Raw genomic sequence first — 25263 nt, 5'->3', positions numbered from 1 at the left:
TTCTTAGAATCAGGAAGGGTGATGGTATTAGCCAAATGCCTTTTATCACAACAAGATAATTGAAAATCATTTAATTAATTGATAGTTAAGGAGCCAATGAATCTGTTCCATAGCTGTAATTTGACAAATATCTCCATTGCTGAAGACCGTGTTTTATTTTCCTCCAGAGAAGACAAATGTGAAATAACTAACTGCAGGACGACTCCAAAGGGATGGCTGTGGGGCCCTCTGTCTCCCAGTGTGTGATGCTATTAGTATACAATACCCGTAGACAGAGATGGCTTTATACACGCCGGACAAGACCTCTATTCATCTCAGAGTCAAACAAATTGCACATACGAAAACCTCCACTTGCTGAGGCCACAGAAGCTGAACCGAGTAGAACTACACGGATTTTTGAATTAAGAACTTTCAAGCCCAGCAGCAACTAAAAGACAGTTCTTGATTTGGAAATTGAAAGATTGGGAAGAGGTAGAGGGGCTGCCTTTGGATCTCTCTTGAGTACTCGTGTGTACGGAATCGTAAGTAAGTGGGAGGACCTCACTCTGTGAGCTGGAGTCTGTGCTGATAACCAGTGGAGTCTCAATGTCCGTCCAGTGTAGAGACAGACAGGAAGAAGGAAGAGCCTCCACTAACTCTAATCCCTGTGCCCATGGCAGAGCCAGTCCTGCTCTAAGGATTTGCTTCAGGGAGCCCTGGAATGCAAAGCAATGGGGCTTTCTGTGGGATTTTAATTCAGCTTGCAGTACGAGATCCTGGGTGAGGCCAAAGAAAAATAACTCCTTTCTCTCAATGTTAGCATCTCCTGGGCAATAGACTACATGAAAATCTTTAGTTCTAAAAGCTTAGAGTTATAAGTGTAGAAAGTGAAACAAAAACGTTTAATTAGGAATAAAATGAGGAATAAAATTCTCTTTAGTATAAAGTGATCACTAACTGTTTTTTTCTACATTCTTCTAGAAAAATTTTGTGTGTGTGTGAGTGGATAACTAAAACTTATGTTTGTGAATGGGACTATTATACACATTGTTATGTATTATGCCTTTGTATTTGCTGTTATGTCTTAGACATCTCTTCATACCAATGCCTGCAGGTCCAGCTCCTTTCTTCACTTATATGAAAGACACCATCTTATTTATTCAGCTTGTCCCTTTTGATGGACATTTAAGTCACTTTCCAGTTTTTATCTTGCAAAGAGTGCTGTGAAGCATTCTGTCATCTGCCCGTTCCCAAAGTGATACCTGGTTATTCCGACACCTGACATCCAGCACCCACTCTGATCACTATCGTTCCTCAGTGCAGCTAATCCTTTTGCTCCTGGTCTTCAGAAATGCCTCATCCCCACAGGATCGTCAGCCCTACTTTCTTTTCAGCGTTCACTGCCACCCTTATGTCTTCAATCCTCTTCTTTCTGAAATGTGGCCCTTTCTCCCACTTTAGTAATCACCTGGCAAAACCCATTTTTGGCTAAGTCCATTTTCCTGCTACTGTGTGCCTGCACCTGAGCTGCTGTGTGGAGGTGAGGGAGTGCTCCGCCTGGCCCCCTGCCACCCTAGATCTGACCACAGTGCTCCCTCAGCAGGGCCAAGCAATCCTGCAGTATGTGTATATATATATATGTGGGTGTGCGTATATGTATTACGAAATTCTGAAGGTTTTGAGTGGTTATCACTAACCCCAGTTTTTTCTTTTGTTTTTGTTTTTTTTGGCCGTGCCATGAGGCACAGCATGAAGGATCTTTGTTCCCCAAATAGTGATCGAACCTGTGTCCCCTGCAGTGGAAGCTCGGAGTCTTAATCACTGGACCACCAGGGAATTCCCCCAGTTTTTTTCTAATAAGCCTGGTTATTTTAGTGATTCCAGCTGTTCTTTGTTTGGTGAATTAATTTAGCAAGGAATAATCTTATATATAACTCACTAATAGGACCCATTTATATATTGATGTACATATAGTTGGTGAAATAATTTCTTTAATGCGTATTTTTGTACCAGGTTGGCTTTCTCAGGTTATTCCAAACAGTTGAGACCTTTGTTATTTGATGTAACATCCCTGTTCCTATAAAAGGGTGAATTTATTAAATTTATATTGGAATGAAATTGAGATTCCAGAGGAGCACAGACTTAGGAAACAAGAAGCCTGGTCCTAGGCTGTGGTGTGTCATATTTCTTCCAGTGACAAAAAGTAATGTTTTTTATGTTTGATCACCCAGGAGAGTAATGTGTGGGCATAAAAGTTCCTATCAATTCTGATCTCCTTGAGAGCAGGATCATGGCAGATCCGTTTCTGTATCATTCCCACCCAGATGGTGGGAGTGCAAAAAAAAAGGTTAATAACTGATAAATGTTTACTATAGGTGTTTCTGCTAAAACCCAGTACATATATTCCCAGTTCTCTGCAACACCAGCACTAAAAATAGCAGGGCTTGTGGGGACCTAGGATGGGGACTGACCGATCACAATCTGTGCAGCTCTGTAAGCAGAGCTCTGTGAAGGGCACTGTTTCATACCTGGAGGATTGAGCCAAGGCTGGAGGTGGCCACCACTTCCACAAAACGTGTGATTGAAGAACCACCGTGGGAAACACTGCAGCACTTTAATACTTTAACCCCTGCTTGTTTGTGGAGCCCAGGCGATGCCAGCGTAAGGCAGCCCCCAGAGTGGGGCTCTGGAAGGTGGGCAGGGGTTTTCCGACCTGCTGGCAGCCTGAAAACACACAGGCTCACAGCACAGCCTCCGGGCAGAGAGCTCTGCGTGCAGCCTCTTTTCATGAACCTTTTTCTAATGTAGCTAAAAGTCTTCTGTTGTCACTGCAGCAGCTCACCGAGAGCTTTTCTTTCTTGCTGAAGATTATAGTTCTATTTACTGGCTCTTCGTACCTGGGAAAAATGGCAGAAACATGTAGTAAAGCAGACTTTTGTATTATCTTTTGTTTGAAGGATTCTTACTGATTGCCAAGTACAGGCAGAGAAAAGATGTGCAAACACAGGGTCATATTTTCTGAAGTTGGTACCTTGATGCTTCAGGGCAGAGGAGGAGCTTCCTGCAGGTGGACAGGGTTGCTCTGTGCAGGGACCAGGTGACGGGCGGGGGTAGCTCAGAGGTTTCAGCCTCCACATTGAAGGCTGTAGGCTTTGGGAGCTGGTCAGGAGCATTGCAGGAAAACTCACTTGCTCAGGCCACACGTGGGCAAAGCTTGTCATTTTAGTAAAAGCACAGGGAGGAAGCGCTAGCTCCAGAGGAGATGTGGATTTGTCCATTGGGATGTATCTCACGTCTACTCCGATGGAAACATCTGCTGCTCTCGGATGCCCTACTTTGAAGTGACTAGAAAGACAGAATTGATTTTGTTCTTTGCTTCCTGACCATAGATGCCTAAAAATAAGCCAAGTTCAGATGCTGGTGTTGCATTTCTGATGAGCAGATGCTGTACTTGAGGAGAGAGAAACTTGGGAAATTCTGGAGTTAGTATGCCTTTACATTTTTTCCAGTTGATATATTTCTTTTTCAATAATAGTTTCATTGAGATGTAACTCATATAGTATAAAATTCATCATTTTGAAGTATAAAATTCAGGGATTTTCAGCATATTCACAGAGTTGTACAAGCATCAGCATCATCTAACTCTAGAACATTTTCAGTTCCCTCCCAAATCCCTGATCCAATAGCCGTCACTCCTTACTCTGCTTGGCTCAAACCCCTGGAAACCATGAATCTACTTTCTGTCCCTCTGGATTTACCTGTTGTGGATATTCCATATACATGCTTTCTTGCAGTTTGTAGCCTTTTTGGTCTGACTCTTTTTTTTTTTTTACTTAGCATGATATATTCATAGTTCATCCTTATTGTAGCATTTCAAATCCGTTCTGTGGACGTACCACATCTTGTTTTCACATTCACCAGTTGATGGACATTGGGGCTGTTTCCACTTTGTGGCTATTTTGAATACTGCTGCTATGGACATCCATGTACAGGTTGTTTGTGGACATTTGTTTTCCATCCTCTTGGGTGCATACCTAGATGTGGGATTGCTGGGCCATATGTGACTCTGTGTTTAACCCTATGAGGAGCTGCCAAACTATTTCCCAAAGCAGCTGCCCCACTTCAGTTTCCAGTAGCAATGTGTAAGTGTTCAGAATTCTCCACACCCACACCCATGCTTGTTATCTTCTGTCTGATTCTAGTCATCCTAGTGGGTGTGACGTGGTATCTCATTATGGTTTTGATTCGCATTTCCATAATTGAATAACCATGTTGAACATTTTTAAATGTGCTTATTGGGCATTTGGATATCTTTTTTGGAGAAATGTCTATTCCGATCTTTTGCCCATTTTTTAATTTGGTTATTTGTCTTTTTATTGTTGATTTGAATGTGTTCTTTATATAATCCAGATACAAAGTCCTTATCAGGTACATGACTTGTATATGTTTTCTCCCTTTCTGTGGGTTGATGTAACTTTATTGATGGTGTTCTATAACACACAAAACTTTGCAATTTTGATGGAGTCTCAGTTTATCTAACTTTTCTTTTGCTGTTTGTGCTTTTGGTGACATATCTAAGAAACTAGTACGTAATCTCAGGTCACAAGGACTTACTCCTATGCTTTCTTCTAAGAGTTTTATAATTTCTGCTCTTCCATTTAGGTGTACAATCCATTCTGAGTTAATTTTTGTGAAAGGTGTAAGGTCTGTGTAGAGATTCATTTTCTGAGTGTCAGTATCATTTGCTGAAAAGCCTATCATTTACCCTCTGGGTTGTCATGGCAGTCTTGGCGAAAATCAATTAACCGTAAATGTATGGGTTTATTTCTGGACTGTCAATTCTAAGCCATTGCGCTCTATGTCTTTCCTTATGCCAGTATCATACTCTCTTGATTACAATAGCATTTTTTTTTTTTTTTTTTTTTTAACATCTTTATTGGGGTATAATTACTTTACAATGGTGTGTTAGTTTCTGCTTTATAACAAAGTGAATCAGTTATACATATACATATGTTCCCATATCTCTTCCCTCTTGCGTCTCCCTCCCTCCCACCCTCCCTATCCCACCCCTCCAGGCTGTCACAGAGCACCGAGCCAATATCCCTGTGCCATGCGGCTGCTTCCCACTAGCTATCTACCTTACTACGTTTGTTAGTGTGTATATGTCCATGACTCTCTCTCGCCCCGTCACAGCTCACCCTTCCCCCTCCCCATAACCTCAAGTCCGTTCTCTAGGAGGTCTGCGTCTCTATTCCTGCCTTACCCCTAGGTTCTTCATGACATTTTTTTTTTTTTTCTTAAATTCCATATATATGTGTTAGCATACTGTATTTGTCTTTTTCTTTCTGACTTACTTCACTGTGTATGACAGACTCTAGGTCTATCCACCTCATTACAAATAGCTCAATTTCGTTTCTTTTTATGGCTGAGTAATATTCCATTGTATATATGTGCCACATCTTCTTTATCCATTCATCCGATGATGGGCACTTAGGTTGTTTCCATCTCCGGGCTATTGTAAATAGAGCTGCGATGAACATTTTGGTACATGACTCTTTTTGAATTTCGGTTTTCTCAGGGTATATGCCCAGTAGTGGGATTGCTGGGTCATATGGTAGTTCTATTTGTAGTTTTTTAAGGAACCTCCATACTGTTCTCCATAGTGGCTGAACCAATTCACATTCCCACCAGCAGTGCAAGAGGGTTCCCTTTTCTCCACACCCTCTCCAGCATTTATTGTTTCTAGATTTATTGATGATGGCCATTCTGACTGGTGTGAGATGATATCTCATTGTAGTTTTGATTTGCATTTCTCTAATGATTAATGATGTTGAGCATTCTTTCATGTGTTTGTTGGCAGTCTGTATATCTTCTTTGGAGAAATGTCTATTTAGGTCTTCTGCCCATTTTTGGATTGGGTTGTTTGTTATTTTGTTGTTGAGCTGCATGAGCTGCTTGTAAATTTTGGAGATTAATCCTTTGTCAGTTGCTTCATTTGCAAAAATTTTCTCCCATTCTGAGGTTTGTCTTTTGGTCTTGTTTATGGTTTCCTTTGCTGTGCAAAAGCTTTGAAGTTTCATTAGGTCCCATTTGTTTATTTTTGTTTTTATTTCCATTACTCTAGGGGGTGGGTTAGAAAGAATCTTGCTGTGATTTATGTCATAGAGTGTTCTGCCTATGTTTTCCTCTAATAGTTTGATAGTTTCTGGCCTTATATTTAGGTCTTTAATCCATTTTGAGCTTATTTTTGTGTATGGTGTTAGGGAGTGTTCTAATTTCATTCTTTTACATGTACCTGTCCAGTTTTCCCAGCACCATTTATTGAAGAGGCTGTCCTTTTTCCACTGTACATTCCTGCCACCTTTATCAAAGATAAGGTGTCCATATGTGCATGGGTTTATCTCTGGGCTTTCTATCCTGTTCCATTGATCTATCTTTCTGTTTTTGTGCCAGTACCATACCGTCTTGATAACTGTAGCTTTGTAGTATAGTCTGAAGTCAGGGAGCCTGATTCCTCCAGTTCCTTTTTTTGTTCTCAAGATTGCTTTGGCTATTCGGGGTCTTTTGTGTTTCCATACAAATTGCGAAATTTTTTGTTCTAGTTCTGTGAAAAATGCCAATGGTAGTTTGATAGGGATTGCATTGAATCTATAGATTGCTTTGGGTAGTAGAGTCATTTTCACAATGTTGATTCTTCCAATCCAAGAACATGGTATATGTCTCCATCTATTTGTATCATCTTTAATTTCTTTCATCAGTGTCTTATAGTTTTCTGCATACAGGTCTTTTGTCTCCTTAGGTAGGTTTATTCCTAGATATTTTATTCTTTTTGTTGCAATGGTAAATGGGAGTGTTTTCTTGATTTCACTTTCAGATTTTTCATCATTAGTATATAGGAATGCCAGAGATTTCTGTGCATTAATTTTGTATCCTGCTACTTTACCAAATTCATTGATTAGCTCTAGTAGTTTTCTGGTAGCATCTTTAGGATTCTCTATGTATAGGATCATGTCATCTGCAAACAGTGACAGCTTTACTTCTTCTTTTCCGATTTGGATTCCTTTTATTTCCTTCTCTTCTCTGATTGCTGTGGCTAAAACTTCCAAAACTATGTTGAATAAGAGTGGTGAGAGTGGGCACCCTTGTCTTGTTCCTGATCTTAGTGGAAATGCTTTCAGTTTTTCACCATTGAGGATGATGTTTGCTGTGGGCTTGTCGTATATGGCCTTTATTATGTTGAGGAAAGTTCCCTCTATGCCTACTTTCTGCAGGGTTTTTATCATAAATGGGTGTTGAATTTTGTCAAAAGCTTTCTCTGCATCTATTGAGATGATCATATGGTTTTTCTCCTTCAGTTTGTTAATATGGTTTATCACATTGATAGATTTGCGTATATTGAAGAATCCTTGCATTCCTGGAACAAACCCCACTTGATCATGGTGTATGATCCTTTTAATGTGCTGTTGGATTCTGTTTGCTAGTATTTTGTTGAGGATTTTTGCATCTATGTTCATCAGTGATATTGGTCTGTAGTTTTCTTTCTTTGTGACATCCTTGCCTGGTTTTGGTATCAAGGTGATGGTGGCCTCGTAGAATGAGTTTGGGAGTGTTCCTCCCTCTGCTATATTTTGGAAGAGTTTGAGAAGGATAGGTGTTAGCTCTTCTCTAAATGTTTGATAGAATTCGCCTGTGAAGCCATCTGGTCCTGGGCTTTTCTTTGTTGGAAGATTTTTAATCACAGTTTCAATTTCAGTGCTTGTGATTGGTCTGTTCATATTTTCTATTTCTTCCTGATTCAGTCTTGGCAGGTTGTGCATTTCTAAGAATTTGTCCATTTCTTCCAGATTGTCCATTTTATTGGCATAGAGTTGCTTGTAGTAATCTCTCATGATCTCTTTTATTTCTGCAGTGTCAGTTGTTACCTCTCCTTTTTCATTTCTAATTCTATTGATTTGAGTCTTCTCCCTTTTTTTCTTGATAAGTCTGGCTAGTGGTTTATCTATTTTGTTTATCTTCTCAAAGAACCAGCTTTTAGTTTCATTGATCTTTGCTATTGTTTCCTTCATTTCTTTTTCATTTATTTCTGATCTGATTTTTATGATTTCTTTCCTTCTGCTAGCTTTGGGGTTTTTTTGTTCTTCTTTCTCTAATTGCTTGAGGTGCAAGGTTAGGTTGTTTATTCTAGATGTTTCCTGCTTCTTAAGGTGGGCTTGTATTGCTATAAACTTCCCCCTTAGAACTGCTTTTGCTGCATCCCACAGGTTTTGGGTCGTTGTGTCTCCATTGTCATTTGTTTCTAGGTATTTTTTGATTTCCTCTTTGATTTCTTCAGTGATCACTTCATTATTAAGTAGTGTATTGTTTAGCCTCCATGTGTTTGTATTTTTTACAGATCTTTTCCTGTAATTGATATCTAGTCTCATGGCGTTGTGGTCAGAAAAGATACTTGATACAATTTCAATTTTCTTAAATTTGCCAAGGCTTGATTTGTGACCCAAGATATGATCTATCCTGGAGAATGTTCCGTGAGCACTTGAGAAAAATGTGTATTCTGTTGTTTTTGGATGGAGTGTCCTATAAATATCAATTAAGTCCATCTTGTTTAATGTATCATTTAAAGCTTGTGTTTCCTTATTTATTTTCATTTTGGATGATCTGTCCATGGGTGAAAGTGGGGTGTTTAAGTCCCCTACTATGAATGTGTTACTGTCAATTTCCCCTTTTATGGCTGTTAGTATTTGCCTTATGTATTGAGGTGCTCCTATGTTGGGTGCATAAATATTTACAATTGTTATATCTTCTTCTTGGATCGATCCCTTGATCATTATGTAGTGTCCTTCTTTGTCTCTTTTAATAGTCCTTATTTTAAAGTCTATTTTGTCTGATATGAGAATTGCTACTCCAGCTTTCTTTTGGTTTCCATTTGCATGGAATATCTTTTTCCATCCCCTTACTTTTAGTCTGTATGTGTCTCTAGGTCTGAAGTGGGTCTCTTGTAGACAGCATATGTAAGGGTCTTGTTTTTGTATCCATTCAGCTAGTCTGTGTCTTTTGGTGGGAGCATTTAGTCCATTTACATTTAAGGTAATTATCGATATGTATGTTCCTATTCCCATTTTCTATATTGTTTTGGGTTCGTTATTATAGGTCTTTTCCTTCTCTTGTGTTTCTTGCCTAGAGAAGATCCTTTAGCATTTGTTGTAAAGCTGGTTTGGTGGTGCTGAACTCTCTCAGCTTTTGCTTGTCTGTAAAGGTTTTAATTTCTCCATCAAATCTGAATGAGATCCTTGCTGGGTAGAGTAGTCTTGGTTGCAGGTTTTTCTCCTTCATCACTTTCAGTATGTCCTGCCACTCCCTTCTGGCTTGTAGGGTTTCTGCTGAAAGATCAGCTGTTAACCTTATGGGGATTCCCTTATGTGTTATTTGTTGTTTTTCCCTTGCTGCTTTTAATATGCTTTCTTTGTATTTAATTTTTTGACAGTTTGATTAATATGTGTCTTGGCGTATTTCTCCTTGTATTTATCCTGTATGGGACTCTCTGTGCTTCCTGGACTTGGTTAACTATTTCCTTTCCCATATTAGGGAAGTTTTCAACTATAATCTCTTCAAATATTTTCTCAGTCCCTTTCTTTTTCTCTTCTTCTTCTGGAACCCCTATAATTCGAATGTTGGTGCGTTTAATGTTGTCCCAGAGGTCTCTGAGACTGTCCTCAGTTCTTTTCATTCTTTTTTCTTTATTCTGCTCTGCAGTAGTTATTTCCACTATTTTATCTTCCAGGTCACTTATCCGTTCTTCTGCCTCAGTTATTCTGCTATTGATCCCATCTAGAGTATTTTTAATTTCATTTATTGTGTTGTTCATCGTTGCTTGTTTCATCTTTAGTTCTTCTAGGTCCTTGTTAACTGATGCTTGCATTTTGTCCATTCTATTGTCCATTCTATCTCCAAGATTTCGGATCAACCTTACTATCATTATTCTGAATTCTTTTTCAGGTAGACTGCCTATTTCCTCTTCATTTGTTAGGTCTGGTGCATTTTTATCTTGCTCCTTTATCTGCTGTGTGTTTTTCTGTTTTCTCATTTTGCTTATCTTACTGTGTTTGGGGTCTCCTTTTTGCAGGCTGCAGGTTCGTAGTTCCTCCTGTTTTTGATGTCTGTCTCCAGTGGCTAAGGTTGGTTCAGTGGGTTGTGTAGGCTTCCTGGTGGAGGGGACTAGTGCCTGTGTTGTGGTGGAAGAGGCTGGATCTTGTCTCTCTAGTGGGCAGGTTCACGTCTGGTGGTGTGTTTTGGGGTGTCTGTGGCCTTATTATGATTTTAGGCAGCCTCTCTGCTAATGGGTGGGGTTGTGTTCCTGTTTTGCTAGTTGTTTGGCACAGGTTGTCCAGCACTGTGGCTTGCTGGTCGTTGAGTGAAGCTGGGTGCTGGTGTTAAGATGGGGGTCTCTGGGAGATTTTCGCCGTTTGATATTATCTGGAGCTGGGAGGTCTCTTGTGAACCAGTGTCTTGAAGTTGGCTCTCCTACCTCAGAGGCAGAGCCCTGCCTCCTGGCTGGAGCACCAAGAGCCTTTCATCCACACGGCTCAGAATAAAAGGGAGAAAAAGTAGAGGGAATTAGTAGACGTATGAGGAAAGAAAGAAGGAAAGGAGGGAAGGAAGGAGGGAAGGAAGGAAGGAAGGAAGGAAGAAAGAAAGAAAGAAGCAAAGAAGGAAAAAAGGCAAGAAGGAACGAAAGGAGGGAGGGAGGGAGGGAGAAAGGAAGGAGGGAAAGAAGGAAAAACAAAAAGAAAAAAGATATAGTAAAAATAAAATAAAGTATAATAAAGTTATTGAATTAAAAAATTCTTAATTAGAAAAAAAAAAAAGGACGGATAGAACCTTAGGACAAATGTTGGAAGCAAAGCTGTACAAAGTCTTACACAGAAGCGTACACATACACCCTCATAAAAAGAGGTAAAGGGGGAAAAATCATAAATCTTGCTGTCAGAGACCACCTCCTCAATTTGGGATGATTCGTTGTCTAAAGGAGGGAAGGAAGGAGGGAAGGAAGGAAGGAAGGAAGGAAGAAAGAAAGAAGCAAGGAAGGAAAGAAGGCAAGAAGGAACGAAAGGAGGGAGGGAGGAAGGAAGGAAGGAGGGAAAGAAGGGAAAACAGAAAGAAGATACAGTAAAAATAAAATAGAGTATAATAAAGTTATTGAATTAAAAAAATTCTTAATTAGAAAAAAAAAAAAAAAAAAAAGGGACGGATAGAACCTTAGGACAAATGTTGGAAGCAAAGCTGTACAGACAAAGTCTCACACAGAAGCGTACACATACACCCTCACAAAAAGAGGTAAAGGGGGAAAAATCATAAATCTTGCTGTCAGAGACCACCTCCTCAATTTGGGATGATTCGTTGTCTAAAGGAGGGAAGGAAGGAGGGAAGGAAGGAAGGAAGGAAGGAAGAAAGAAAGAAGCAAGGAAGGAAAGAAGGCAAGAAGGAACGAAAGGAGGGAGGGAGGAAGGAAGGAAGGAGGGAAAGAAGGGAAAACAGAAAGAAGATACAGTAAAAATAAAATAGAGTATAATAAAGTTATTGAATTAAAAAAATTCTTAATTAGAAAAAAAAAAAAGGGACGGATAGAACCTTAGGACAAATGTTGGAAGCAAAGCTGTACAGACAAAGTCTCACACAGAAGCGTACACATACACCCTCACAAAAAGAGGTAAAGGGGGAAAAATCATAAATCTTGCTGTCAGAGACCACCTCCTCAATTTGGGATGATTCGTTGTCTAAAGGAGGGAAGGAAGGAAGGAAAGAAAGAAAGAAAGAAAGGACGAAGGTAAAGTATAATAACGTTCTTAAAATTAAAATTGATTATTAAGAAAAAAAATTTTAAGAAAAAACCATGGACGGATAGAACCTAGGACAAATGGTGGAAGCAAGACTATACAGACAAGATCTCACACAGAAGCATACACATACACATTCACAAAAAGAGGAATAGGGAGAAAAATCATAGATCTTGCTCCCAAAGTCCACCTCCTTAATTTGGGATGATTGGCTGTCTATTCATGTATTCCACAGATGCAGGGTACATCAAGTTGATTGTGGAGCTTTAATCCGCTGCTTCTGAGGCTGCTGGGAGAGATTTCCCTTTCTCTTCTTTGTTCTCACAGCTCACAGGGGCTCAGCTTTGGATTTGGCCCTTCCTCTGCGTGTAGGTCGCTGGAGGGCGTCTGTTTTTTGCTCAGACAGGACGGGGTTAAAGGAGCCGCTGATTCGGGGGTTCTGGCGTACGGAGGCCGGCGGCGGGGAGGGAGGGGCACGGAATGCGGGGCGGGCCTGCGGCGGCAAAGTCCGGCCACCAGCCCGAGGCCCGCCGTGCGCTCTCCCGGGGAAGTCGTCCCCGGATCCCGGGAACCCGGCAGTGGCGGGCTGCACAGGCTCCGCGGAAGAGGGGAGTGGAGAGCGACCTGCGCTCGCACACAGGCCCCTTGGTGGCGGCAGCAGCAGCCCCAACGTCTCCCGCCCGCCTTGGGGTCCGCGCCTCCAGCCGCGGCTTGCGCCCGTCTCTGGAGTCAGCGCCCTCAGCCGCGGCTCGCGCCCGTCTCTGGGGTCCGCGCCCTCAGCCGCGGCTCGCGCCCGTCTCTGGGGTCCGCGCTTTCAGCCGCGGCTCGCGCCCGTCTCTGGGGTCCGCGCTTTCAGCCGCGGCTCGCGCCCGTCTCTGGGGTCCGCGCTTTCAGCCGCGGCTCGCGCCCGTCTCTGGGGTCCGCGCTTTCAGCCGCGGCTCTCGCCCGTCTCTGGGGTTCGCGCTTTTAGCCGCGGCTCGCGCCCGTCTCTGGAGTTCCTTTAAGCAGCGTTCTTAAACCCCTCTCCTCACGCACCAGGAAACAAAGAGGGAAGAAAAAGTCTCTTGCCTCTTCGGCAGGTGCAGGCTTTTCCCCGGACTCCCTCCCGGCTAGCTGTGGTGCACTAACCCCTTCAGGCTATGTTCAAGCCGCCAACCCCAGTCCTCTCCCTGCGCTCCGTCCGAAACCGAAACCCTAGCCTCAGAGCCTCAGCTCGCAGCCCCGCCCGTCCCGGCGGGTGAGCAGACAAGCCTCTCGGGCTCGTGAGTGCCGGTCGGCACCGATCCTCTGTGCGGGAATCTCCCCGCTTTGCCCTCCGCACCCGTTGCTGTGCACTCCTCCGCGGCTTCGAAGCTCCCCCCTCCGCCTCCCGCCGCCTCCGCCCGCGAAGGGGCTTCCTAGTGTGTGGAAACTTTTCCTCCTTCACAGCTCCCTCCCACTGGTGCAGGTGCCGTCCCTATTCTTTTGTCTCTGTTTATTCTTTTTTCCTTTTGCCCTACCCAGGTACGTGGGGAGTTTCTTGCCTTTTGGGAGGTCTGAGGTCTTCTGCCAGCCTTCAGTAGGTGTTCTGCAGGAGTTGTTCCACGTGTAGATGTATTTCTGGTGTATCTGTGGAGAGGAAGGTGATCTCCGCGTCTTACTCTTCCGCCATCTTCCCTTACTCTCTACAATAGCATTTTTTTTGTTGTTTTTTTTTTGACATCCCAAAGTGTGAATTCTCCAACTTTGCTTTTCTTTTTCAAGGTTCTTTTGGCTATGTGAGATGTCTTGGATTTCTGTATGAATTTTAAGAACTGCTTGTCAATTTCTGCAAAAAAGAAAGCGGAGAATTTAATAGAGATTGCATTGAATCTGAAGACCTATTTGGGGAGTAGTGCTGTCTTAACAATATTGTCTTCCAAACCATGAGCACAGGATGTCCTTTCTGTTTACTTAGTTTTTCATTTCTTGTAATGATATATTGGTAGTTTTCAATGTACAAATCTTGCATATCTTGTTAAATTTATTCATAAATATTTTATTCTTTTTGATTCTGTTTTGGTGCTCTTCTAACAGCATATGTTGTTTATCCATTGTACCAATTTCTGCCTTTTGATTGGAGCGTTTAGACCATTTAGTGTAACTACTCATAAGATAGAATTTATGTCTGCCGCTTTGCTTTTTTTCCTTATGGATCTTATGTCTTTTGTGTTCCTTTATTCCTCCATTTTGCCTTCTTTTGTGTTAGTTTCTAGCATACCATTTTAATTCTGTTGTTCATGTTTTATACATTTTTCAGTTGTTTTGTTAGTGGTTGCCCTGGGGATTACAGTTAACATAATCTTGCCTTATGTTTAAACTTTTCTATGGCCCTAAACCTCTGCCTGTAGGAGTCCCACTGGGGCAAACCTGAATGGCTGTGATTGGAAAAGGAGGGGACAGAAATGGAGACCCAGGGACACATTGTTATCTGAGAATTGTCTGTGTTGGTAGATTTATCTGTTAACTTCTTTGTGGAATTTGGTTACCTATACCATAAACCTTAGTTTCTTCTCCGGTGGTACCTTCCAAATGTTGATCAGATTAGATTTCTAGTAGTTATATCAATAGCTTTCCCCCTTGGGTTGGGGATTTGAAAGGCTGATGCTGGGTTCTAAATCAGCACAATGATCTTTGCTGCCCCCTGCCACCCCCCAACCTGCTCTCTAAGCTCCTGTGCCCTTCTCCTGCTCCCCAGGTGTTCACCCTGCTGAGTCTGATACACTCCCCATCCCCCAGGTCTGCAGGGACCCCAGTGCCAGAGATCTTCCCCCACTACTCCAGATGGGCAGCCTGCCATGAGAGAGAGGGCCAGCTGAGCACATCAGGACACCAGGATTTGGCCAGAAGACCGTTCCTCTCCTCCCATCAGGACTTTTCAAAGGTAACTTTGACATTGGAAAATGAAAGCTTGAAAACGTTCATTTATGTCTTCTTGGTGGGCTCTCAGGCCACTGTTGGGAAAGACCCCAACCTGGATGGGTTTTTCTGTACCTCTTAAACCACACCAAATAAGCAATTGCCTAGTTTGCTTCCCTTGAATGAGTTTTGAGGATGGTCTTCAACATATTATGTTAAGCGGTTATAGTAATTAATATGTTACAAAGGCTACCACACGGGTCCTCATTTTCTGCTTTTAACAAGCTCATGAGGCTCCTATTGCTAGTCCGGTTTTGTAGACCAGGAAACAGGTTTAGAAGATCAAAGTGACGTCCCTAGGGTCTCAGTGATTCATTAAGTTGTCCAGAACATATGGATTGAGCAGCCGTATTGCGCCAGGTGCTGTTCTAACCCAGGACCCACGGTGAGCACAACGGACGCAAACTTCTCTCATGGAGATTCCAGGTTGCGGGGGGGGGGGGGGGGGCGTGTGAGTGGAGGGTGGGGACAGGCACCAAGAGACTGACCACCATGTGAAGAAGTAAATTTCATGTCTCATTCCCAGGCATAAGTGTTGTGGAGAAAATAAAAAGCTACCAAGTTTAGAGGGGTGGAGTTTTAAATGGAGTGCTCCGGGAGGTCTCATAAAAAAGTCAACATTTGAACGTGGATTTAAGGAAGTGTGAGAATTAGCCATTTAACCGACTGGGACAAGAGACTTGGAGCTAGAAGAAAAGGTGGGTGTGAAGGCCCAGAGTCCAGTCTGTGCATCGCAGCACGTTGGGGGAACACCGAGAGGCAGGGGAGCCAGCAGAAGCAGTGAGTCGGGCGGAGGGGTCAGACAGTGGTCAGGAGGTAACAGAAACCTGTTAGCATCGCGGGCTATTGGGGGGAATTCTAGGCTTTACGATGGGAAATCAGTGCAGCGTTTTAGGCAGAGGAGGGACGGGATCCATTTTGATAGGCTCATTCTGGTATCAGTGTTGAATGATGAGGGGTAGACCAGGAGACCACTTAGAGGTCATTAGAGAAATCCATTGTAGGAAGTCAGACAAGAGATAATTTGGTGGCCTGCGCCACTGGTAGCCGTGGAAGTAGGGAAACGTGGTCACATTCTAGATATATTTTGAAGAAAGAGCCTTTACGATGTCCTGGCAGAATGGGTGTGGGGTTTGAGAAGAAGGGAAAGTCCATCATGATGGCAGAGATTTTAGGTTGTGCAACTAGAGGGAGTTGTCGCCACCTGAGATGGGGAAATCTGCAGGGTGGGGAGGGTTTGGTGCCAAAAGAGGTTAGAAGTTCAGTTTTGAACAGGTTGAGTTTGAGATTATAAGACCCCCCCAAATGGAGATGCTGAGTGGACAGGTATATCCACATCTGATAGTTGAAGATGGTGATCTGAGCTGGAGGTACAACGGGGGTCTCTGGCCTGCAGTTGGGATTTAAAGGAATAAGGTCAGTGAGATCCTAGTGAGAGAGGAGTTCTCAGGATTGGGCCCTGGAACATTCCGGCTTTAGGAGGAGCAAAGGAAGTGGGACACCAAGAGGCAGCCCCCAGAGAGGGAGGGGAAATCCAGGGGTGAGGCATCTCGGAAGCCACATGAAATCACTTCAGAAGGAGGGGATGATGAGCTGTGCCCAGTGTGTGGATGGGCCAGATGAGGCGGAGACTGGAATTGACTCTTGGATCAGTGCCACGCAGGTCATTGGTGCCTTCGGTAAAAACAGCAAAATGTCATGTGGGTCTGGTGACTATGGCAACCGAGGGAAAGATGGAGGGAGAACTCTGAGACCGAGATTGTTGACGGCAGTTTGGAGAAGGTTTGCTGCAAAGGGAAGCCGAAAATGGGGTGGTACCTGGTGGGGTGAGTCAGGCCAAGAGAATTCGTTTTGAGTTGGAAGCATTAACATTATTTATACGCCGATGGGAATGATTCAGTAGAGAGTAAAAAGTTGATAATATAGGACAGAGGGTTGCTGGAAGCATGTCTTGAGTGGGTGAGGGAGGTGCGTTCGTGTACAGGTGGAGTTGTTTGCTTCAGGCAGAGCACAGATAGTTACTGGTGGGGGACGGACTAAATGACAGATACATGGGGGCCGAGGTAGTGCTCAGAAGAGGAGTTTTCTTCTGATCGCTTTTATTTTCTTTGTGAAATAGGAAGTAAAGTCACCAGCTGAGAGAGCCATGGTGCAGGAGGGCTTGTAAGTTTGGGGAAAAAGGGAAGGAGGTGCGGAGTGATCACCTGTTAGTCGTAAGAGTCCACCTGTACTCATCAGTGAGATTGTGTGTTTTTCTAGACAGTTCAGCTGTGGAGTTGAGGGCACACACACACACAATAGCTCAAGAATTGAATTATGGAGAACTGTGAGTCTGTTTCTCTTTTGTAAAAAAGTTCATTTGTATCAATTTTTAATTATATTTCACATATACATGATATCATATGATATTTGTCTTTCTCTGTCTGACTCACTTCACTTAGTATGATAATGTCTAGGCCCACACACATTACTGTATATAAAATAGATAACTAACAAGGACCTACTGTATAGTACGGGGAACTCCACTCAGTATTCTGTAATAACCTATATGGGGAAAGAATCTGAAAAAGAATGATGGATACATATGTAAGTATAACGGATTCATTTTGCTGTCCACCTGAAACTAACATACATTTGTAAATCAACTGTACTCCAATAAAATTAAAAAAAAAAAAGAATCGAATTGTCATTTGGCTGAGCAGAGAGGGACAGATTGACAGGGGTGGCCCAGCAATAGCATCTGCAGGAGAGAGATGGCCCAGGTCACCTGGAGATTGCCACGGTGACTTGAGGACAGAGGACATCGGTCGTGAGGAGGTTGGGCTGGGCGATAGGGGAATTGGAGGTGCAGGAGAAGGGCCAGAGCTGTCTGGCCGGGGACACTGGAGGGAATGGCTGGGGAGACCAGAGGTGGTGGGCTGACCGTGTGCCTGAACCTGGGGATTTGGGGTGCTTTCGGGAACCTAAATTCCAGCGTTCCTTGCCCCGAGCCTCAGGTTCTCATCACCCCACTTTGCCTTTTCACTGCCTGCCCTTTATTTTTTAAATTTTTTGGGCCACACCTCTAGGCTTGTGGGATCTTAGTTCTTAGACCAGGGATTGAACTTGTAGTGAGAGTGCGGAGTCCTAGCCACTAGACCACCTGGGAGCTCCCTCACTGCCTGCACTGTGAAAGGGCCTGCTCGAGAACTCTTGTTGAATCCCGAACCAGATACCGATATTACCAATGTTCCTCTGGTAATACTGGGAATATATTGCTAATTTCTTACCAACACATTTCTTTGCTGAGGCAGAGGGAGGCCTGCAGCCAGCTCATCAGTGCAGTAAAGACACAGGAAATGTGACAGCTGACATTTGAAGCCGCCCTTCCCCTTCTTCATAGGCCTTGGACACTAAGAGGATTTTTCTTTTTCTTTTTTTTTTTAACCTCGACTTTAACGTTTTAGGGTTACTGCATCCCTCTCTGCAGTACATTTGCTGGTCCAGGGACAGAGTTCCCTCAGGTATGAGGAAAACATGAAAGCACCCTGGAACAAATGCACTGCAAGGCCAAGTGGAATTGTGCATTCTTTCCTGAATCTGCCCACTCCCACCTCCCAGGACGTTCTGCTTGGGAATCTGTCTCCAGCAAATTCCAAGAGCTGAAATGGCTTCATAGTTACAAAAGGTTCATGTTGAAGAAGCCAAAATACCAGAAAATGGCATTCCAGCACAAGCAAAGATATTTTTAAATGGTTAGGTTTTATAAAGAGACACGGCCTCCGTTGGATATAAACCACCCCCAATTCACACTTCTGTCATTGACATAGCTATATCTAAAAGATAGTTTCATTTTTTCTTTTTCTTTCTTCCCCCAGTGGAGAATGTCATTGGTAAGAAAATAAATCTTCTGTTAAGAAACTTTAACTGAGCCTTGGCCTTGACTCAGCCTTGGGAATGGCCGGCATGTGGAGAGCTGCAGCTGGGACAGCTGGGCTCAACCCTGCTCTTGGCTGGTGAAGCTTTAAGGCAAAGGTCGTTTAAAACTCTAACTAGAATCGAAAATATCAATACCCTGCTTAACTTCTCATGGTTTTGGAGTGGCTGAGGTAGTTACACGAGCAATATTTTTAGAAATAGAAACACTTAGAGATGCTGTTCTGAGTTGCTATGGTGGAAGGCCCTGTTCAAATAAATCTTAATGACCACATTTTCCACATTTGTCTCAATTGCAGTTTCTTTGTTTTTTTAATTAAAAAAAATTTTTTGTTGTTCTTTTTGTTGTTTTGTTTTGAGAGCTATACGTGCTATCCTCTAAGCCCTGCTGTCAAGTCAGTATTTCCTGGGTAAGTCTCCGTGAGCGTTCTCGGTGTTTCCACATCCCAAAGTGCAGAGGCAACGAGAACCACTGATCAAGAAGAAGCAAGTGCCTGTTCCCTGGGGCAGTGTGGACTTCTCTAGACAGCCAAGCAGCAGACACTTAATGAGCATCTATTATGTGCAAGGTCATGTGCTTGGGCCAAGAGGGATGGAAGAGTAGACACGGGGCGGGTCTCTGCTGTTATGTTTTCCTTTGACTAATGTTAACAAGCAGATGTGGAACGCCAATTCCCAAAACTTGAGCGCGGGACAGAGCAGAAGTGAGGCTGTGAGAAGTGGGTGCTGAGTACTAGATCCCTTCACGGCTGAGACATGTCTGAGTGGAGAGGAGAGAGGGACAGAGATGAGAAGGCAGTACGGAAGGCCACTCGGGCTGGACCCTGCAGGTTTGGAGTTAGACTCTTTCCTGTGGCTGGTCGGGGACCGTTATGATTTGCTAAGGGTAGTGATAGGATTTTTTTAAAAAGTGATTTGCACAGGTTCATTGGGCACTCTTGTGCTCCTAATACAAAGAAAAGATGGAAAGCAGGGAAAACAGTCAAAAGCAAAAGTTTGATCATGTGGCTTAACAAAATTAATGGAATATTTTCCCCCCGATTTAAAAAATACAGTACGTTTTTGATTATTCCCCAAAGCCTAAGAACAGAGCTTCACAAACACATGCAAGCACTTTTACCAGAGCAATATCATCCTTTTATCATACTTATGATGTTAGCTACATTTAGCATGGCTTGATTAATATCAGTGAGGAAACCTTTAGTATCTAGTCATTATCATGTATTGAAAACTGCATAGCATAATTGAATTATCTCAATCTCATTTTAATCCTGAATTTACTTATTTTAATGGCTGACTTTATGGGTGTATTCCATAATTTATCTATCATCTATATATAAACACACTTATCTGAATTTAAAAACAAGGTAAAATCTTTCTGATAGAAAGGAATTCTCATTGGCTCATTGGTTTGACAGTGAAAACTATCTTCATCTCTTAAGTTATTGGAAGGAGCTAAATATGCAAATAATATGGACAAACATATAGTTGAAACATGGTTATAATAAAATCATGTATTAAGGTATTTTCTATGGAGAGGTGCATTGAAATGAATGTATTTTTTCTCAAATTTTTTTCTGAGTGTATTTGTTTAAACAAGGGGCCTCTATAGTCAGCATGTTGTACGTTAGATCCTCAGATCTTATTCATCTTATAACTGAAAGTTTATACTCGTTTACCAACCTCTGCCTATTTCCCACACCCTCCTGCACCTGGCAACCACCTTTCTACTCTTTGCTGTTTCTCTGAGTTTTACTTTCTTTCCTTTTTTTTTAGATTCCACATGTAAGTGATATCGTGTGGTCTTTTTCTCTGTCTGGCTTATTTCCAGACAGAGAAATAGCCTCCAGGTTCATCCATGTTGTTGCAAATGGCAGGGTTTCCTCTTTCTTTGAGGCTGAATAATAATAATAATAATAATAATAATAATAATAATAATAATAATAATAATAAATACACACACACACACACACGCATATCACGTTTTCTTTATCTATTCGTCTGCCGACAGACCCTTAGGTTTTTCCATACCTTGGCTGCTGTGAATAGAGCTGCAGTGAACATGGGGGTGCAGATATCTCTTTGAGTTCATGATTTTGTTTCCTTCGACATATATCCAGTAGTGGGATTGCTAGATCACATGGCAGTTATATTTATAATAATTTGAGGAACCTCCATAACTGTTTTCCATAGTGGCTGTACCAGTTTACATCTCCATCATGTGCCCAAGGGTACCCTCTTCTCCACATCCTTGCCAGCATTTGTTACCTCTTGTCTTTTTGATAATAGACATCCTAACAGGTGTGAGGTGACATCTCCTTGTGGTTTGATTTGTGTTTCCCTGATGAATGTTGATGTTGAGCATCTTTTCATGTACCTGTTGGCCATTTGTACATTTCCTTTGGAGAAATATCTATTCAAGTTCCTTGCCCATTTTAAAATTGGATTATTTATGCTTTTACTATTTTTTTAAATAAATTTATTTATTTATTTTTGGCTGTGTTGGGTCTTCGTTGCTGTGCGTGGACTTTCTCTAGTTGAGGCGAGCAGAGGCTACTCTTCATTGCAGTGCACGGACTTCTTATTGCGGTGGCTTCTGTTGTTGCGGAGCACGGGCTCTAGGCGCACGGGCTTCAGTAGTTGTGGCACATGGGCTCAGTAGTTGTGGCTCGCAGGCTCTAGAGCACAGGCTCAGTAGTTGTGGTGCACAGGCTTAGTTGCTCCATGGCATGTGGGATCTTCCCGGACCAGGGCTCGAACCTGTGTCCCCTGCATTGGCAGGTGGATTCTTAACCACTGTGCCACCAGGGAAGCCCTGTACTTTTACTATTGAGTTGTATGTGTTCTTTCTATATTTTGGATATTAACCCCTTATCAAACATAGGATTTACAAATATTTTTTTTCCCATTCTGTAGGTTGCCTTTTCATTTTGTTGATGGTTTCCTTTGCTGTGTGGAAGCTTTTTTGTTTGATGTTTACTTTTTTTGTTTACATTGCTTTTGTTGCCTTTGCTTTTGGTGTCAAATAAAAAAAAAATCATTGTCAAGGCTGGTGTTAAGGAGCTTACTGCCTAGGTTTTCTTCTAGATTTATGGTGTAAGTTAGGGGTCCAGTTTCAGTCTTTTGCATGTGACTATCCAGTTTTTCGAACACCATTTATTGAAGAGATTATTCTTTCCCCATTGTATATTCTTGGTGTCTTTGTTGAAAATTAATTGCTCCTATACATATGGGTTTATTCCTGGGATTTTTATTATGTTTTGTTGATCTATGTGTCTGTTTTACCCAGTACCATACTGTTTTGATTACCATAGCTGCATCATATAGTTTGAAATTGAGAAGTGTTCAGCTTTGTTCTTCTTTCTCAGGATTGCTTCAGCTATTCATGCATATTAAAAAAAATGATATACTGAAAATTACATTTTTTCAACTGTTGCTACTTTATTTTAAAAAGGCAATATTTCCAATATGCCAGAAGTTACATATTCTGCAACTATTTAAAATTCTTCTATAATTTTTAATGGCAACTGAGGAATGTGCTAAAGGCCTGTGTACTTGTAAAAGGTTATTTTTGGCTATAGCCCAGCCCCTCTCCAACAAAACCAGAAAATCTCTGCTTTGTGCCACACAGAGCAAATTCAAGGCTTTGTGGTGTGGTAGGAAGTGATGGACACAGGGGGTCAGAAGACAGGTCTAGGCCCAGTTTCACCACTAACTGCCCAGTGCAGCTTGGGAAAGTCACTGACGTCTCAGAGCCTGGATATTTTCATAGCAAAATGGGAATGACAGCAATGCTTCCCTACCTACCCGGAAGTCCTTGTGAGGATCAGATGTGCGTGAAGGATGGGGACATTTCTCATGATGTGTAAACAACTTTCAGCTCTTATTTACTGGTTAGGAACCAAATGCAAATGAAATGACCACCTGCAGCCTCCTCTGGGACCTGAGGGAAGGGGCAGTGAGGGTAGTGTGTGTGCAGGTGGGGCTGGACCTTGGAACCACAGAAGATGCAAACAAGATGACAGGAAGCACGTTGCTCACAGCTGTGAGGAGGGCTAGGCATTCCCGCAGTCATGCGCGTTTTGTTCTCTGAGGAGGAATATTCTGATTACTAGGGAGGGCTGCAGGACTTTGGAGGATCTGGCTAAGGGATGTCTTCCAGCACAGCAGGGAGAAGCCACAACCCTAGAGAGTTTGATTTACTCTCTGGCTTCTGAAGCCACTGTCCAAATGTCTAGGGAGAGATGAGGTAACTACTGATGGCTGCTAATAGCTGTCGTTGGTGTATCGCTTTGGAGTTCATACATGAACCTCCATGTGCACTGTGTACTGTTATGAGCTTACACAGCTCTCCTGTGATTATAGCTATTGTTCTTCCTACTGTCCAGTTGGGAAAACTAAGACTGAAAGCAACTTGTTCAAGATGATGCAGCTGGAAGTTGGTGGTGGAGCCCAGCAAAGCCAGGACACCCAACTTCCAGATCTCACTTGACCTTTCTGCCTGATAAAGAAGGTTTTGTATGCACTCTCAGCACCAGGAAAGCAGGGAGGATTAGGAAGTCTGGGAGAACATCTTGGTTCAGAAATTTCAGAAACAAAGTTATTTAAGTTTTTTTTTTTTTTTTGCTAGATATGGTTAACTTTACAAGAAACTTCCAAACTGTTTTCTACATTGGCTGTAACATTTGGCAGTCCCATGAGCAATGTATTAGAATGTCAGTTCCTCTGCATCCATGCCAACAGGAAGTTATTTAGGTTTGCAAGACATCTTGAGTGCCAGCAGTAACTACCCAGCTATGGGAGGGGCCATATATATTGAAATGTGATGAATTATTTGCGGAGTTTTGGAACATCACTGTGAAGTCCATTAGTGGGCGGGGTTGGTGTGGTGAGGGAAGAGGCCAGTTGGGCTCTGGGGCATCCATCCCTAGAAGTATTAGGAAGTGTAGGCTGTATAAGATGACCACAGGGTACTTTGTAATTGTGTTCTGGATTCTCTCTGCTCAGTTCAAGTTCAACACTGTGGTGCAAGCTGAAGTGAACACCAGAGAGTGTAATCTTATCACTAATATCCCCCAGAAAGAAAATCAAATGAACTATGGGGTTTTGAAACATCAGAATGAAGAGCAGACTGTGACTTCTCCACTGTGTGAGTGAACTGAATGTGAGGATTTACAAGAAGCAGGATGTTTTGTGTATAAATTGCTCCAAGATGGGGAAAAAAAATCATATTTCATAATCTTTGAAGAGGGGGCTAGCCAGGGGAAAACATTTCATCGTCCTTTTTCCCCCGTTTTTAGGGAATCAAAAAGCTTCCAATAGAATAGAGAAGAAATTACAAGTACATAATCTGAGGAAGGTTCTTATTCTTTTATAGGACAGGACCCAAAGGATGTCCTCTTTATTGAAAGGATCATGAAATCTGTAGACCTTAAGAGCTGGTAGTGGAGTTGAATCTGGACTTCTTGCGCCCAGAGCTGCCTCCCTGGCTGGGGCAATGGAGGCGTGGGATTGGGGGGCGGTGTGGGCATGGTCCAGGACATCCGTTCAGAGAGCTGGCCACCAGCTCAGCCCGGACATCCTTGTTTTCTTTAATTTCATTGATGATGAATCAACAATGATCTTTCTGACTCCAATGAGCTATTGTTGCTCATAACCACCAAATTCGAGTTCCTAAAGCTTACCAATTAAGCTGGGTACTTAATTTTTTAAATACGTATATGCATGTAGTAAAATTATTAAAATATAGACAGGTTATTGAATACAAATGTAAATGCTTCATCTCCTTGTCCTCCCCAGAGGAAACCACTATTGATTTTTATTTTTTTTATTTTTTTTGATTTCCCCATCTAGAAAATTTAGTACCCATGAAAAGATACTCATTTTAAATCTGAACCAGATTAGACAACACCATTCTAAGCAGATCTTTTAAAGAAATGTGCAGATCTTTTAAAGTCGGATCCAGTACATACAACACTTTATGTATGTGAGTTATGAAGCATAATTAATGAATATCCATGAACCTGTCTCTTAAACAAAAATATCATTAACACTGTGATATTGATGTCGACATTTTCCTCTATCTGACTGCTTTTCCCTGCACTATCATTTAATCTTCCCTTGCTATTTTTGGTAGTCTGTACTCCTAAAAGTATATATAATGTTACTCATTAAAAATTGTGTCATGCTGTTGTTCAGTGTTTTGTTTCTAAGATTTAACCACCTTGTTCCGTGTAGCTATATTTATTCATCTCGCTTACATAATATCTGATAAGGTTAACATCCATGCTTCCTCCTGTCAGTGGGTGTTTGAGTCATTTTCAGTCTTTTACTGTCACAAAATACTCTGCTATTTATATTCCTGCACATATATCTCTGCTATACGTACACTATGTTTTTTCCTTGGTTATATACCTAGGAGGAGAGTTTGGGCCTGAAGAAAGGCTAATTCATGACCAACTTTACAAGAAAATGTCCTGGTGATTTCCATAGTGATTATACCACCAATGCACATTGCCATCAGCAGTGAATAAAAGTGTCCTTTAAGATTCATGTCTGCCTTATCCCAACACTTGGTGTTATTGGACTTCTTAATTTTTGA

At 42.2% G+C, this 25263-nt stretch overlaps 1 protein-coding gene across 16 annotated transcripts in view; it reads left to right on the top strand.

The window, feature by feature from the left end:
• The window catches only part of RNF144A (ring finger protein 144A), a 123352-nt gene that overhangs the window by 18188 nt on the left and 79901 nt on the right, over positions 1–25263 (top strand). For 12 of the 16 annotated variants that reach the window (XM_033838057.2, XM_073791620.1, XM_073791619.1 and 9 more), the window contains one exon: positions 14568–14712. The exons of 2 other annotated variants lie outside the window; for them this stretch is intronic. Coding sequence is in view for 6 of the 14 variants with exons in the window: in XM_073791620.1 (XP_073647721.1) it covers positions 14568–14712 (145 nt within the window). In the remaining 8 variants the exon portion in view is untranslated. Of the gene's footprint in view, positions 1–14526; positions 14713–25263 lie in introns of all 16 variants that reach the window. 2 more of the 16 variants (XM_073791609.1, XM_073791612.1) reach the window with 1 other exon arrangement.

The sequence above is a fragment of the Tursiops truncatus genome, chromosome 14 (assembly GCF_011762595.2).
Source record: "Tursiops truncatus isolate mTurTru1 chromosome 14, mTurTru1.mat.Y, whole genome shotgun sequence".
NCBI classification, from domain to species: Eukaryota; Metazoa; Chordata; class Mammalia; order Artiodactyla; family Delphinidae; genus Tursiops; species Tursiops truncatus.
The sequence above is the reverse complement of the archived record's forward strand: the minus strand, read 5'-3'. Positions and strand labels throughout refer to the sequence as shown.